General features: G+C 47.7%; 2 protein-coding genes across 11 annotated transcripts in view; one reads left to right on the forward strand and one right to left on the reverse strand.

Annotated features, from left to right (window-relative positions):
- POC1B (POC1 centriolar protein B) overlaps positions 1-8082 on the reverse strand; it is a 94596-nt gene extending 86514 nt beyond the window's left edge. For 6 of the 7 annotated variants that reach the window (XR_012005778.1, XM_072773022.1, XM_072773020.1 and 3 more), the window contains exons 1-2: positions 7947-8082; positions 7472-7556 (exon numbers count right to left, since the gene is read on the reverse strand). Coding sequence is in view for 6 of the 7 variants with exons in the window: in XM_072773022.1 (XP_072629123.1) it covers positions 7472-7556; positions 7947-7961 (100 nt within the window). In the remaining variant the exon portion in view is untranslated. Of the gene's footprint in view, positions 1-1684; positions 6430-7471; positions 7611-7946 lie in introns of those variants that run through there. The other variant, XM_072773021.1, reaches the window with a different exon arrangement.
- The window catches only part of LOC140602843 (uncharacterized), a 35066-nt gene continuing 26122 nt past the window's right edge, over positions 7349-16292 (forward strand). For 2 of the 4 annotated variants that reach the window (XR_012005779.1, XM_072773029.1), the window contains exon 1: positions 7349-8941. Coding sequence is in view for 2 of the 4 variants with exons in the window: in XM_072773029.1 (XP_072629130.1) it covers positions 8334-8941 (608 nt within the window). In the remaining 2 variants the exon portion in view is untranslated. The remainder of the gene's footprint in view (positions 8942-16292) is intronic. The other 2 variants (XR_012005780.1, XM_072773030.1) reach the window with 2 other exon arrangements.

Consider the following 16292-nt stretch of genomic DNA (forward strand, 5'->3'; position numbering starts at 1 on the left):
AACATATGTCACCACTGTTATTCTTCAAAGAACTCTTTCTTTTCTTTACAGTGTGTTCACCTTTTCCTGTTTCCAGTTGTACCTGCACAATTTGTGTGTTTACTAATTAATATTTGTCTCTCTCATTGGACTGTGAATTCCATCTGAAGAAGCATATGTGTTTTGTTCACTTCTGAATGTATACCCAAGGCATAAAGCAGCATCTGGCACACAGCAGCATTAACTAAATAAAGAAGTACTAAATAAATAGAGTACCTCCCATTTCCCCCTTTGAACAAGATTAGATACATGCAAACAAGAGAGTTAGAATAGTAACCAGAGAGCCAAGGACACCCCCTGGCCTGCAGTAGACAACTCTACCAGGCCAACCTGAGAAAGTGACTGAGCTTGGCACAAAAGGAAAAGTAGTGTCTGATTATTAGCAATTTGTAAGGACTTGTCTACTCTTCAGTTCTACACAATTCACAAACTCATTTCACCTTTTATAATAATTCCTACTTCCTGTTCAAAAGGATTGACTGAAGTTTTTCCTTAATTTTAGGAAAAAATTCCAATAAAAACTGATTTCCACTTACAGCTATAATTCAATTTATTACCCAAAGTTGTACAACGAGGGATGCCTGGTGGCTCAGTGGTTGAACATCTGCCTTCAGCTCAGGGTGTGATCCTGGAGTCCCAAGGTCGAGTCCCACATCAGGCTCCTTGCATGGAACCTGCTCCTCCCTCTGCCTGTGTCTCTGCCTCTCTCTCTCTCTCTCTCTCTGTCTCTTATAAATAAATAAACAAAATATTTTTTAAAAAAATCAAAGTTGTACAATCATTGTCATTATCTAATTCCAGAACATTCTCATCACATCCCCACCTGCCCAAAGAAAAATCCCCATCCTCATTAGCAACAATTCTCTGGTCCTCCCTCCCCCAACCCCTGGCAAACACTATGTACTGTCTCTATGATTTTCCCAGTCATTTTTTACTTTCATGAAACTGAAACAGAGATAAAATGATTTGCACAGGATTGCCATCACTTAGTAAGAGAGCAAGATTATAACATATGTATTTATAGTAATTTTTTAAACTATATATAAAACAAAAGATCAGTAAAAGTAACATTGAGCTCAAGTACGTGGCTGTAAGACATCTGACGTCTTAGCATAGTGATTCCCCACTGCGCACTCAGAAGAGAAATTCCCAGGCAGCATCTCAGGCTGCGGAGATGCAGGGGTATAGGGCAGTGGGCAGAATCACTAAGGAGGAGGAGAGACGTGACTGGTGGACAGGAAAGGCACTTGGGATGGGGTGATGCAGAGAGGAGGTTAAGGGAAATGTGAGGCTATGTGCTTTACAGAAAAGACATATTTCTTTTTAGCCTAAGGTTTTGAAATTGGTGTTACTGTGCCCAGGTGCTCACTTGTTTCCCCAGTGGGTCCCAGAGCCCTGGGGGATCATTTCCTGTTTGTTTATAAATAGTTAATGCATGCATTAATAGTGCTAACACCACTTCAGAATACTTGGTTAATGACACCTTGCAAAATAATGCAGGAACTTTGACTTTTTAATATTCTGTCCATATTTTCAAACAAGCAAAATAATTACAAACTTAACTCACCTCTGTTACCATCAACAAATGTGCACAATAGAAACAATGACCCCACAGACTAAAATCATTAGAATCCATTTGCAAAAATAATTAGCCACACATTTTATTTTATGTCTTAATCAATATTGCAAAAACCATTAACAAAGGGAGAAAAGAGGATGGAAACTGCTCATCATACAGGAAAAAAAATTCATTGTTCAAAAGAGATTAATCTGAACCCCAACATTTTTTGTGCTCTTTTAAAAATATGATTAAAACAGCAATTTAAAGGGACAAACAAGTCAACACTAAATATTTTATTAATTAAAACTGAGATCCTAAAACCACTAAGACTATACAACTTAAAAAATAACTTCTTGACTTCAACCTGGAAAAGTCTGATTTGCCAACATAAAATGAATATGCAGGAACCTACCCCCGGGAGAGTAAACAGATCTTCTTTTACAAACAAGTTATTCTGAGTTACAGAGATCCTGCAGATGACTAGGTTACCATTTGTTTAAAAGAGGACTGCTAGAAATGCCGATTTTTAGACAATCTACTCATATAACTGGACACTAAATGACAGTGACGATTTAAAATGGAAACCTCTTGTCTACCAAATATCGTACTGAAACTGTTATTAGTATGTAAAGTAACTTAAAAGGTCAACTCTTAATTGTCTACAGCAAAAGAGAACTTTGGTACCAATAAACTGGAACTAGGGAATTCAAAATAAATTTTGTTTGCAATTTGACCGTGTGTTTTTGAAATTAAATCGGAAATGTCTATAGATGAAAATATGGAAGTCTCTTTCTTCTGCTACCTACACTATCAGGAGAAAAGAACAACCAGACACTTTCAAGTTATTGATATACATAAGACACTTTCCAAAAATTCCTTCCAAAAACATTAATAGGTCACGTCCTGCAATTTAGGCAATAGGTAAACAATCAAGTACTTTACTTTTCAATGACCCCTTAATTTTTTGACAGAAGCAGCAAGATATTGGAATAAAATAATTCCAATAAGTAGTTTCAGAACACATCAATTTTAGTTTTTTCTGTTTGATAGGGGGCTAACAAGAACAAAAAAAAAATAAACAAAAAGAGAATGGGTCATTTAAATTAAAAAGTAGACTGGGCAAGAGGAAGAGGGTGGGTTTAGGAGAACAACTGCTGTCAACCATTTTTGCAACATTCAGAGTATTATTATAAGTCCTTCTTAAATTACACCCATAGCCATGTATGTTGCACATGAAATTTGGACAATTCTTTGATAAACTTTAAGGGTGCTAAATAACTTAATGAAAGTTATTAACGCACTTTCATTTTAAGAAGCAAAAGAGAAATAAAATATTCAAGATACACAGCACTTTTACTTTTTGAAATTAAATTCACATTTTGCCAAGCTTCTTCCCTCCAGTCATCATGTACACACTGAAAAAACTTTACTTATGAATACTGTGGGTTAATTCTCTATGGACTATGCATTTTTCATAAATCTGGACCAAAGCAAACTAATTGAGATTTAATCCTAAACTCAGCCTGTGATTTCTGGATATGGCATTGAAATAATAGTAGTAAACATACTTTTTTTCCTTTAAAAAAAAAGTATACTTACTTATCGGATAATTTGTTTTGGAAAATATTCATATTCTTAGGCCAAAAGATTACTTTTAGAGTTTGAAAGGGTAAAGATAAAAACAAAATTGGTTCAACAACTGTCAAAATAAAATGAATACAAACACTGACCACAACTTTCCACTTAATTCAAACTAAACCACTTCAGTTGAGCTCAGCTCACTTAATTTTTGTTTAGAGATTTACTCATTCGAAAGAAAGAGAGAGAGAGAGAGAGAGAGAGAGAGAGTGTGGGGAGGGGCAGAGGGAAGGAGAGGATCTCATGTGGGAGCCCCCCTTAGCACAGAGCCCACAGATGTGGGGCTCGATCCCATGACTCCAGAGATCATGACCTGAGCTAAAATCAAGAGCCGGACCCTTAACCAACTGAGCCACCCAGGTGCCCTTCAGCTCACTTCATTTTAAAACTCCCTCTTTTCCAGCTTCATAACTGGACTGAAAGTTGCTCCACATTATTGGTGTTAAAAGTGAGGACATAAAAAGTGTTATAAAGACTGCAAGATTGATTGTAATATGTAATCACAACATTTCAGAGCTGGAAGGGATCTCTGAGATCTAATCCAGCACCCACGTTTTACAGATGAGAAAACTAAAACCCAAACAGAGTCTTTTGGTCAAATGACAGGACCAAAATCATGAAAGGACCACGGCTGAGCTATTCATTCATTCATTGATTCATTCATCATTCATTCATGCACCCACTTTCTGAAAGCTGCCTGAAAACAGGCTGCAAGGCAGCATTATTCACCAGTGCCCAGGCAGTCTTTCTCCTTGGTTTATGATAAATCCTTCCTCATCAGGAAGAATGACTCGAAGAATCCCCCACAGCCTTTGTAGCTTGGGGCCCACTTTCAGTTTCACACATTTCAGTAAACACAGTTGGGTTTAACTTCAGAGAGCCAACAACTGTGTTTACTTTAAACAATCAAGCATTAACAAAGGGAAGCACAATGTTGTGAATGAGTCCCTCTCCAGGACATTCATAACTTAAGGAAGTGCAACCAGAAAATGCCCGCCACACACAAAAAGAGTTCACAGAGAGGACAGCTTACAAATTCAGAGCAATATGAGGTATCAATACAGATCAGTGAAGTGTAATAGCTCACCGAGTGTGGAATGTAAATACAGCCCCGTTTCATTCAGATGCGGGTGTACTTTTTTCCGAGATGTCTGCATGTTAAAAAGACCTCCAAACTCACATTCGAATTAATGCCCTCTTCCAATGAAACATACATCTAAACTTTTTTCCTTAAGATCAACTTTCTTTGATTTCTCGTTGATTAAAGAAAAATTAAAATTAAAGAAATAACACCTAAAATGTAATGTGTTGGCTAAAAGAAATTCAAATCCTATATACAACCGAAACAGCAATAGCTCAAACCCCGCCATTTGCGAGTTTTGTTGTTAAAGGGATGGGCAAACAAACTTACTCGTCAACATAAATCATCCCTCATTCTGCTTAGACTTTTACATTCTTTAGTATCAAGTCTGGCGCTTAAATGTTTTGTGTATCTCAATTCACAGTCAACTTCTTTAAGGAGAAGAAACCATACTGACAAAGCTCTTAAATAAAACAACGTATGAGTAAGGCACTTTGAAATATTAAACAGCAGCTCTCTAGGCACCCACTTTCAGTCTTCTATACCAAAATGAAACACAGCTTTCACAGAGCTCTCGCAGATGACCAGTGAGTGATTTCTGATAAAATACAATCTTCACTGAGATTCTTTAAAGGCTCTTTGACTTTCTTGAAGCTATTGTCAGCTCAGAAAGAAAAGTGCTATTGTGCTCCTCTATTTCTCAAACTTCCAGATTTGATTTTTATCTAGAGCATCACAAGTTCTCATCTGAACATCAGATCGACCCTCAGGTGTCCGGAAGGCACTAAGACACAGCCCCGAGTGTGGATGAAAAATGGTCCCGTCTTCTCTAAAATGCCAAACGATGTTTGCTGGAACAGGGAACCCGTCTTTTGGACAATTTTGCATCCCTACGTGTTTTTTTTGCTCAGGAACCTCTGCACATAACTCTGTCACAGAGTTAAACCTTATCTCTTTGTTTGAAGTATATTCAAAGAATTGATTGCCTCCTTGACCGTGGCATCCAAACAGTGAAAGGTTGGCACCTGTCGGGTTGTTGTCGGGAGAATTATAATCTAAACACTCAGAAGAGATTCCCATACTGCGAATAGCTCCATGCCAGCCTGGCCTATCCTCTGGAACGTGTAAATTAGAAAATACGTTTTTCAAATACCAGTCAAAGCTCTTGCACTTCAGCCGATCTCGTAGTAATTTCCTTTCAGAAATATCACCATAAGCTTCTTTCCTCGCTGGGGGGTTTCGGTTGTAGAAATGCTCTTTGTACTCATCCATCCACACTTCCGCTGCCCGAGCAGTGTTCTGGAGGAAATTGGGCCGAGCATATGGTGCCCGCTTGGGGAACACATGGCCCACATGGGAACACGGGTGGATCTCCAATTTCCCGCCACACTGCCACACCCTAAAAGACAGCTCAAGGTTTTCACCTCCCCACACTTCCATTCCGGTGTCGTATGTTCCAAGGTACTGAAAATATTTCTTGCTGACGGCAAACAGTCCTCCAGCCATGGTGGGCGATCTGATGGGGTCAATTCTCGATTTCCGTCTGTCCCTCTCATGTTTGGGGACGGAATGCCATTGGAAGGTTAGGCGCCAGTCAAACCCACCAATCATGGGCTCCCCGGTCTGCATATAAAATTCAAAAGTATTCCAATCGATGGTGTCTATAACGGGACAAACGATTGCTGTTTCGTCTTCACTAATTCTTTCCAAGAGCGGTTCTAACCAGCCCGAGTTGCACTCGCAGTGACAATCCAGGAAAGTGAGGACGTCCCCAGTGGCGAAAGTGGCCCCGATGAGGCGGGCTCTCACCAGCCCCTCGCGCTTACTCGTTCTGATCAAGCGGACTCTGTCGAGGTCGCTGATGTACGTTTCCAGCTGCGTCTTCAAATAAGCTCGGTCGCTCAAGTCATCCACCAGGACGATCTCCTTCAAAAGGACTGCAGGGGAGGTCTCCAGGACACTGTGGATGGTGCGGAGCAGGGTCGACCAGGCTTCATTATAGAAGGCGATGATAACGGAGGTGGTGGGGAGGCTGCGATAGTCAAACGTCTTGGCTCTGCACTCGTACATTCGCTTATCCTCTATGTGGCGGTGCAGGGAAATCCTGTCACTGAGATAAATGTTAATGGCATATCTCTCAATAAGTTCTTCTTGCTGCTTCAGTTCACCCTCGCCGAGCTGCAGTTTGCTGGCCTTTCCCCACTCCCCGAGCGCGTGGGAGTCTGCCGGCGGCTTCTTGTACAGCGGCCGGGACAAGTCCTCTGCCTCTCGCCGGGGGTCTGCGAGCTGTCTGGGGCCCCGCTCCCGGGCGAGGTCGGCTGCGGGGGAGGCGTGGAAGGTGGAGGCCGAGAGCTCCACCACGATATAGGCCACGGAGAGAAGCGCCAGCAACAGGCAGCTTTTGCGCGCCCAGGTCCACCTCGCGGCCACCCGGACCCTCATGGCTACGGGCGCGGGCGCCGCCGGCAGGGGGGCTGCGGCCCGCGGAGGGGGCTCGGGCTCGGGCTCGGGCTCGGGCTCGGGGCTCCGGCAGGGGCGAGCCTCGGGGCGGCTGCCGGGGTCACCTGCCGCCGCTCGGGCCTCGGCGTCCGGCGCAGCCACAGCTTCTCTCTCCCCGCTTCCTCCCGCTCCGCTCACAACTTTTCACAAACTCTGCAGCCAACACCCCACCCTCCCCCCGCCCCCCTCCCGGGCCGAGGACAAACCCCTCCCCTGCCCACTCACTCCTCCTGGTGGTTAGTCCGCGAAAGTCCTCGGAGTTTCGAGGGGAGGGGAGGGGAGGGGAGGGGAGGGGACGGGGTAAGGGGGCAGAGGGGACGACCGGGTAGGGGAGCGGAGCGGAGGGGAGGGGGTCGGGAGGAGAACAGAGGAGCGGAGAGGAGCGGAGGGCAGGGGACGGGGTAGGGGAGCGGAGGGGAGGGGAGCAAAGGGGAGAGGAGAGGAGAGGAGGGGAGCGGAGGGGAGCGGAGGGGAGCGGAGGGGAGGGGAGGGGAGGGGGGCCGGGACCCACGGAGCGCGGGGCCCGCCCCTCCGGCCGCGCAGCACCTCCGCCGGGTCCCGGGGCGCCCCGCGGCGCAGCGTGGAGCGGCTCGTGGAGCATCTGCCCGCTCGCCGGCACCAGCAGCAGCAGAGAGGCCCAGAGCAGAACTCACCAAGCTGTTTGCCGCTGGGACTGAAGTCCACGGAGGTGATCGCAGCTTTGTGGCCCTTAAAATACCGCTCCAGGACCGGGTCCTCCTGGAAGGGGAGCGGGCGGGTTTGCGGGCGAGCCCGCGGGACAGGGGCGCCCCCCCCGGGACCCCGCTCCCCCCGGGCCGCCCCGCCCCTCCCCCCCGGGGACCCCCGAATGCGCGTTCCCGGGCCCGGGAGGCACAGCGCGCGGCCCGGCCCCGCTCGCGGCGGAAGCCCGCGGGCCGATTCTGACGCAGACGCTCCACGGGAAGCCTCGGAGAGTTCTGGGGGCCGCGGGGCGCGGCAGGGGGCGGCCGGGGCCCCGGGGGCGCGGGAGGAGCGCCGGGGACGAGGCCGGGGCTCGGGGCTCGGGGGCGGGAGACGCGGACACGGCCTCCGCCTCCCGCCAGGTGCGGGCGAGGCAGCCCCGCCGAGGCGCCCCCAGCCCCTCCTTACCGGGGCGGCGGCCATGGGAGGAGCGGTCGGCGCCGGGCTCCCGCCGGCGGGGGGCCTCGGGGGGAAGGGAGGGGACGGGGCAGGAGGGGGGACCGTGCGGCGCCCGGAACCGTGCGCCCGGAGCGGCGGCGCCTCCCGGTCACTACAACAACGGCGGCCCAGTCAAACCCCGCGCTCCAGGCGTGGCCAGCCGAGCCCCGAAGCGTGCCGGCGCGGGGCGGGGGGCGGGGGGGGGAGCGGGCCCCCGCCGCGGGGCAGGCGGGACGCCGCGGGGGCAGGTGTGGCCGCGCAGGGACGCCGCGGCTTAGGGACCCCGCGCTTGGAGCCCGGCACGGGGGGAAGTCGAGCCGGGGCTGGAAACGCGGCCGCTTGAGAGGCTCCTGATCGATGCGCTCGGAGTTCTATTGCATGTTAAAGAGACAGCGCCCACCGGGTCGCAGGAGGTCTGCGCCGGCCCCAGGACGGAGGGACGGAGGGACCGAGGGCGGGCGGGCGGCTTGGTGGTCGCTGGTTCGCGCGCGGGGGCTGAGCCCCCGGAGGACACACCTGTATTCAGGTCGTCGCCACGTGGGCCACGAGGAGCGTCGCGATGTGAGTCACAGATGCTGGTGGACGGACGACGCCGTGACCGCCGCGGCCGCAGGGAGCCCCGCGGAGAAGCTCGAGCGGCCGCGAGGGCCCCGGGTCGACCCGATGGCGGCGGCCTCGAGGACGCGGGTCCGAGATCCCGGGGCCAGAGCTCGCGCCGCGGGGTGCGTCCCGGTCTCCGGCCTCCCTGAGCGCGGGCGGGACGGCGCGAAACCTACCGAGATACGCGTTACCGGCAGCAAAGGAAGCGAGGCGGCGGCGGCCCACGCCCGGGAGGGCAGGTGTGTCCCCGCCTGCGGCCAGGCCCTCCGGCCGCGGGCTCCGGCGCTCGTCGACACTGCACGTCGCAACCGCAACCGCAAGCAGCCGGGAGGTGCCTTTGGGTCTCGGTCTCGGTTCAAGTCCAGGTTTGTGGACTGGCCGCCGGCGCGCTCCGAGGGCCCAGAGGCGCCTGTTGCGGCCTGTGCGGGACGAGCCGGGGCCGCGGGCGAGAGACGCCGACGGCGCGGGCTCAGGGCCCCGCAGGCGCGTCCGGGCCTCCGCCGGGTGCGGGTGCGGGTGCGGGAGCGGGTGCGGGGACCGTCACTCTAGTCCAGGATCTGCCGTAGCCCGGCCGGCCCCTCCCAGCAGCCCATCAACGCGCTGCCGCGGGAATCTAAGCTGTGCTTGTTCCCAGGCTAGGTTTAGCTTAAAAACAAAAAACAAACAAACACACATACTTAAAAACAGTTTTGGGGTGCTGGTTTGAATGTAAAATGTGGTAGCTTTGTGCACAGCAGTTTGGCACTTCCTCCAAAGGTTAACTCCTGGGTTTTGTTTTGTTTTTAAGATTTTATTTATTTATGAGAGACGCAGAGAGAGAGAGAGAGAGAGAGAGGCAGAGACACAGGCAGAGCGAGAAGCAGGCTCCATGCGGGGAGCCCGACGCGGGACTCGATCCCAGGACTCCAGGATCACACCCTGGGCTGAAGGCGGACGCTCAACCGCTGAGCCACCGGGGATCCCACCTCCTGGGTTTATACAGGAAAGTATTGAAAGCAGAGACTAGGGGAATCCCTGGGGGGTTCAGCAGTTGAGTGCCTGCCTTCCAGGCAGGATCCCAGGGTCCCGGGATCGAGTCCCGCTCGGGGCTCCCTGCATGGGGCCTGCTTCTCCCTCTGCCTGTGTCTCTGCCTCTCTCTCTGTGTGTGTCTCTCATGAATAAATAAATACAATCTTAAAAAAAGTAAAATAAAAAGAAAGCAGAGACTAGAATAGATGCTTGTGCACCAAGGTTCATAGCAACATTACAACAGTCAAAAAGTAGAAACAACTCACCTGTCCAACAGATGATACTACAAATGTGACAGGTACCTACAACCACCGTTACTTGGTCATAGGAAGGAATGACATTCCAACGCTACTACAATGTGACTGGAACTCGAAAACAATACACTAAGTGAATAAACCAGATACAAAGATGCACACATTGCATGGTCCCATGTATATGGGGTTCCTCAAATAGTTGGATTCAGAGAGACACAAAGTAGAATGGAGGCCACTAGAGATGTGAGGATAAGGGAGAATGGGGAATTAATTTTTTTTAAGATTTAATTTATTTATTCATGAGAAACACACTGAGAGAAAGAGGCAGAGACACAGGCAGTTGGAGAGACAGGTTCCCTGCGGGGAACCTGATGCAGGACTCGATCCCGGGATGCCAGGATCACGCCCTGAGAATGGGGAATTATTGTTTAATGGGAGCAGAGTTTCTGTTTGAGACGATGACCTTCTGGAAATAGGTACTAGTGGTGGTTGAAAACATTGTGAAAGTTCTTCAGGCCACTGACTTGTACGCTGAAGAATAAAGTGGTAAATTTGATGTGATGTAGATTCGACTTCGATCAAAACTACTAATTCTGGAAACTATGAGGAATAACCAGGACGTCAGGATTTCTCACAGCCAAGAGAGGTCTAATCGTGGGTATAGCAGATTTAGAGAAAGAGAAAAAGATAGGGATGTAGAAACTAGTTCAAAAGAAACAAGAAGTTTTTAAGTACAGGTTTTTCTCTCAGTCTTTTAGTAAAAAAGTTTTAGACTTGTAGTTGTCAGAAAATACATGTTCTTAACTTAATAGAAGGAAAATGATCACCCACTGGCCCATCACCTAAAAATTGGCTTTTTAAAAAATTAAAGATTGATTGATTTGACAGAGGGCACAAGCAGGAGAGCCAGGCAGAGGGAGAGGGAGAGGGAGAAGCAGTCTCCGCTCTGAGCAAGGAGCCAGATGTGGGGCTGGATCCCAGGACCCTGAGAGATTACCTGAGCTGAAGGCAGATGCTTAATGGACTGATCCACCCACGCACCCTAGAAATTGACTTTAGAAACTTTTTTCCCTCTACCTATGGTGTGCTCACTACATGCAGAGTACTCCTCTAAATAACTTACAAGGGCAGCCTGGGTGGCTCAACGGTTTAGCACTGCCTTTGGCCCAGGGCCTGATCCTGGAGACCCGGGATCGAGTCCCATGTCGGGCTCCCGGCATGGAGCCTGCTTCTCCCTCCTCCTGTGTCTCTGCCCCCCGTCTCTCTCTCTCTCTCTCTCTCTCATAAATAAATAAATAAAATATTTAAAAATAAATAAATAACTTACAAATTTGACATTTAGTCCTTATAAGGATCTTATCAGAGAGATGCTATTATTACCATGTACATTTCTATATGGGGGAATTGATATGCGGAGGCATGAAGTAACCGGCCCCAGGTACACAGGAAGGGGCACAGCTTTTGATTTCCGTGGGTACCTCCAGACTCCACCAGTGCCCTTTGCATGATTGCAGGCCTGTTGTTAAACATGTAAAATTCTGTATCCCAGCCTAACAGTAAATTTTACAAAAAGAAGAATGGAACATGTCTGTTTCCATTCCACTGTTCTCTTAGTAATCCACACTGCTTTTCCACGTTTGATTTGATTTTGTTTTATTTGTTATTCCTCGCCTTTGCAAACAGCAAAAGCTCAGAGATAGATATTTGGGAACATGGCCAAATTGGGATTTTTTTTTCCCCTAACTTCAAGCCTGCTTGAATTCATGTAATTCAGGGCACCTGGGTGGCTCAGTGGTTGAGCATTTGCCTTCGGCTCAGGGCGTGATCCCGGGGTCCTGGGATCAAGTCCTGCATCGGGCTCGCCACAGGGAGCTTGCTTCTCCCTCTGCCTGTGTCTCTGCCTCTGTCTCTCTCTCTCTGTGTGTCTCTCATTAATAAATAAATAAAATCTTTAAAAAAAAAAGAATTCATGTAATTCCACTTGCTACAGTAATTTGGAACCACTCCAAACTGCAAATTTATTAGTCTGGAAGCAAGCCACAATATTTCACAATATTCAGAAGTCTACATAAAAAATCTCCAAGATATCGTTGGAGACAAGGTACTAAGTAAGACAAACTGATTCTATAATTAGCTCTCCTCTTTCAGATTCCGCTCAGATTAGAAATCAAGTTTATCCACTTGAGCACCATATACATTTGTTTCTCCCTTAGGAGTCATTCGTCAGTTAGTTCCCTTCAAAGGTTGAAAATTTGGAGATAGCACAAAAGTGCCACCTACTGTTCATATTCCTGTGTGGCACTTGGAGTGAAGCAACTTTGCAGCCTATTCCCAGACCATGTAACTCTTTTGGATTCCTTTGCTCCAGAGTATAGGAGAGGACACAGAGAGGACGGACATACCAGGTCTGTTTGAATCACCAAAGTGTTAGCTTTTGTTTTGTTTTGAAGACCATCGGTGATTTATTTCAATCAAAATTCAGTTTCTAAATCCATATGAACTATATCCTCCAATAGATTTATCTTCCCAGTTTTTTAAAAGATTTTGTTTATTCATGAGAGACATGAAAAAAATGACTCTTTTCCAAAGAAGACAGACCAGCTGTTATATGGAAAGGTGTTCCACATCACTAATCATCGAGGAAATGCACATCAGAAGTGCTGTGAACTATCACTGCTCATCTGTTCAACTGGCTACCATCAAGAAGATAAGAGACAGCATGTGTTGGTGAAGATGTGAAGACAATGTGTGCTGTTGGTGGCAATATAACTGGCACAGCCCCTCTGGAACACAGTACCAAGGTTCCTCAAGACGTTAAAAATAAAAAATAAATGAAAAATAAACATTAAAAATAGAAATACCATGTGCCCCAGTGATCCTACTTCTGGGTATATATCCAAAGGAAATGAAAACAGGAGACTGACAAGGTATCTGCAGTCTCAGGTTCATTACGGCATTATTTACAATAGCCAAGGCATGGAAACAACGTAAGTGTCCGTCAAAAGATGAGTGGATGAGCCTGTGCATATGTGATTATATACACAGTGGAGCAGTACTCAGCCCTGGACACAGGAAGACCTTCCGTTTGCAACAATGTGAATGGACTTCCAGGGCTTTCCTCTAGGTGAAATAAGTCAAAGAAAAATACTATGTGATCTCTCATATGCAGAATTTAAAAACATCAAACTCATAGAAACAGAGTAGAATGGTGGTTGCCAAGGGCTGAGTGGTGGGGAAACGTGGGGAGATGTTGGTCAAAGGGTACAAACTTTCAGTTACAGGACTAATAAGATCCAAGGATCCAATGCACAGCATGGTGACTATCCACAATACTGTAGATTGGATCCTTGAAAGTTGCTCTGAGAGTAGAGCTTTAACGCTCTTACCATAACCACAACGACGACGACAAAATGATGTGTTTGCAGAAGATATGTTAACTAACCTTACTGTGGTAAACATTTTGCAATATATCCGAAAATCAAATCATCCCACCGTACACTGACCAGTGAGCTGGACCTGGGGGATCAGAGGCTCCACGCCCCTCCCCTTGGAATGTTCCGCTTGCCTTTCCTGTCTAACAGCCTGGAGATGGTGATGTGATGTTGAAAACAGCTGCACGGAATACGTACATACGTAACCGAACCCAGTGAGGGCCTCTTAAGCTTTTAAGATTTGGAGGACGTATCCTGGGACCCATTGATCTTACTGCCACCTAAGACAGGCCTCTTCTGTAAGTTCCCTTTGCTGTTATTAAAATTGCCACCCACCACCTACCTGCCTCTTTGTTTAGTGTCTCGCTGCTCCCTGCACATGGGGGCCAGTTTCAGCTTACACTGCAAGACCCCCCTGGGGGTTGTAAACCTCCATCTACCTTACAAGAGCTCAGACAGTAAGTAGCCTGAAAACGTTCATTCATTGCCTTTAAACGAGCGAGAGCCACCCACGTTAGAATTGAGCAACTCAGGGGTAAAGCAGGTGTTACTAGCTGCTGCCTGGCAGATAGTGCTTGATGCGAGTTAGATTCTTATCCCTCTGTGTCCTGACACTTTTAAGGTTTGAGTGAATACCTTCCATCAGAGAAGGGAGGCGGGACAAGCAGCAGCCCTGTGATAGCCTAGTTTCCCCAGCCCCACAGACCCAGTCTGGGTCTCTCGGAGCCCGGGGATACAGGAAGAGAAGTAGAAGAAACAGTGTCACGTCATGGTCGAGTCTGGTGAGACGTTTGGCACAAGCTATACTGCTTGGGTAGCCAGGAGACTAAGGGGAAACCAGAGTGACAAAGGAGGAGGCTCCCACCCGGGTCTGCGTAGACCACAGCATGACCCTGGCACAGCGAAGACCGCGGAAGCCTTACTTTGCTGGGTTGTTGTGAATTATTTAACTCAACTGGATAATTGCAATCAGTAGTTCTTCACAAGGACATCCTCCTCATCCCCCCATCCCAGGATGTTTGGCAATGTCTGGAGACACTTACAGTTGTCATAACGGGGGGTCTGGTGCTCTTGGCATCCGGTAGATAGAGCTCAGGGATGCTGCTAAACATCCTACCATGTACGGGACAGGCTCCACGACTACCCAGCCCCAAATGTCAATAGTGCTGAGGTGGAGAAACCTTGATTTAAATGAACGCATTTCGCACATACATGCTCAATAAATGTTGATTCACCCTTCTGGCCTGATGTCCTGCTGTTCATAAGGTTTCCGATAATTAGCCATCTCCCAAACTTCCCATATATACCAAAGTATCTTCATTATAAGGCATACCTTTTACCAAAAATATCACTGTTCTAGCCTGGTAGCTGCACTTCTGGTGAGCATAGCATCATGTATAGAGAAGTTGAATCACTGTGTTATATACTTGAAAATAATGTAACATTGTGTGTCAACTAGACTCAATTTTTTTTAAAGATTTCGCTCATTTATTCATGAGAGACACAGAGAGAGAGAGAGAGAGAGGCAGAGACACAGAGAGGCAGAGGGAGAAGCAGGCCCCATGCAGGGAGCCCGACGTGGGACTCGATCCTGGGTCTCCAGGATCACGCCCTGGACTGAAGGCAGTGCTAAACTGCTGAGCCACCCAGGCTGCCCTAGACTCAAATTTTTAAAAAAATCAATCACAGTTGTAGTGTTTTGAACTGGCATCAGATGTGATAATTTGTACATATTTTCCCTCTAAGTAGCGGTCATCAAATCATGGTGGGCATTAGTTAATGACCTCTTAAACTCCAAAAGAAATAGTATACTATATACATTTCTAAGGTTCTACAATTCTATTTCATATTAGATCAGTTCTTGAAATGGTGCCTGGGGACATGAAAAAGTAACCTATTCACGTGTCCACTGATTTATTATCCCCAATTACATAGTCCTTAGTTGGGGCTCCAGGGAGGCTCATTGACATGCTCAACTCTGTTCAGTTAGTGACCCAGTCAAACCTACAACTTGATGGTCCAGAATTTTAGTTCAGGGCTGGCTTCCCCTTGCCCCTCGAATAACTGCAAATGTATAATCTTTATCCAAAATGAGTTTAGCAAGAGGTTACCACTTTTTATTCAACTTGTGAGACTTAATGACATTCTCTATGGGACAGAATTTTGGTCCCCAGACTATATTCCATAAACATTGAGCGTGCTATTAGGTATTAAAGATATGAAGAGGGATCCCTGGGTGGCGCAGCGGTCTGGCGCCTGCCTTTGGCCCAGGGCGCGATCCTGGAGACCCGGGATCGAATCCCACGTCGGGTTCCCTGCACGGAGCCTGCTTCTCCCTCTGCCTGTGTCTCTGCCTCTCTCTCTCTGTCTCTGTGTGTGACTATCATAAAAAAAAAAAAAAAAAGATATGAAGAGGGGCGCCTGGGTGGCTCAGTGGTTTAGCATCTGCCTTTGGCTCGGGTCATGATCCTGGGGTCCTGGGATAGGGTCCCACATCGGGCTCCCTGTGAGGAGCCTGCTTCTCCCTCTGCCTATGTCTCTGCCTCTCTCTGTTTCTCAAGAATAAATAAATAAAATCTGTTTAAAAAATAATGATATGAAGACAAGTAAAAATGGGTCCCAGGGTAGGAAATGCTTATATTCTAAACCCAAGCAGACACCAAGAAGGAGTGAGGGAGGTTAGATTGTAGGGTTGCCAGACACAGTAGGAGGTATCCTAAATGAATTGCGTGAATTATAGGGGACATACACTAAAAACAAAACCAAATCAACGTTTATCTGAACTTCAACTTTAGACCTCTTGCATTTTTATTTACTAAACCCAGGAGCTCTGCTGGAAACTGGGGAGAACGGGAAAGTGCAGGCCTCACCGAAAGGGGGGGCGGCTGCGTCGTGTCTCAGGAATGGTTTCCATGAGGCATGCAGCCCCAGTGTTGCCAAACCATTGAAATTACCATAAGCTGGAAATCCAGAATTTCAGTTAAAATCTCCCTAATTTTAAAAGCTGAGGGCTGATTTGAGA

This window comes from Canis lupus, chromosome 13 (genome assembly GCF_048164855.1).
Source record: "Canis lupus baileyi chromosome 13, mCanLup2.hap1, whole genome shotgun sequence".
Taxonomy (NCBI): domain Eukaryota; kingdom Metazoa; phylum Chordata; class Mammalia; order Carnivora; family Canidae; genus Canis; species Canis lupus.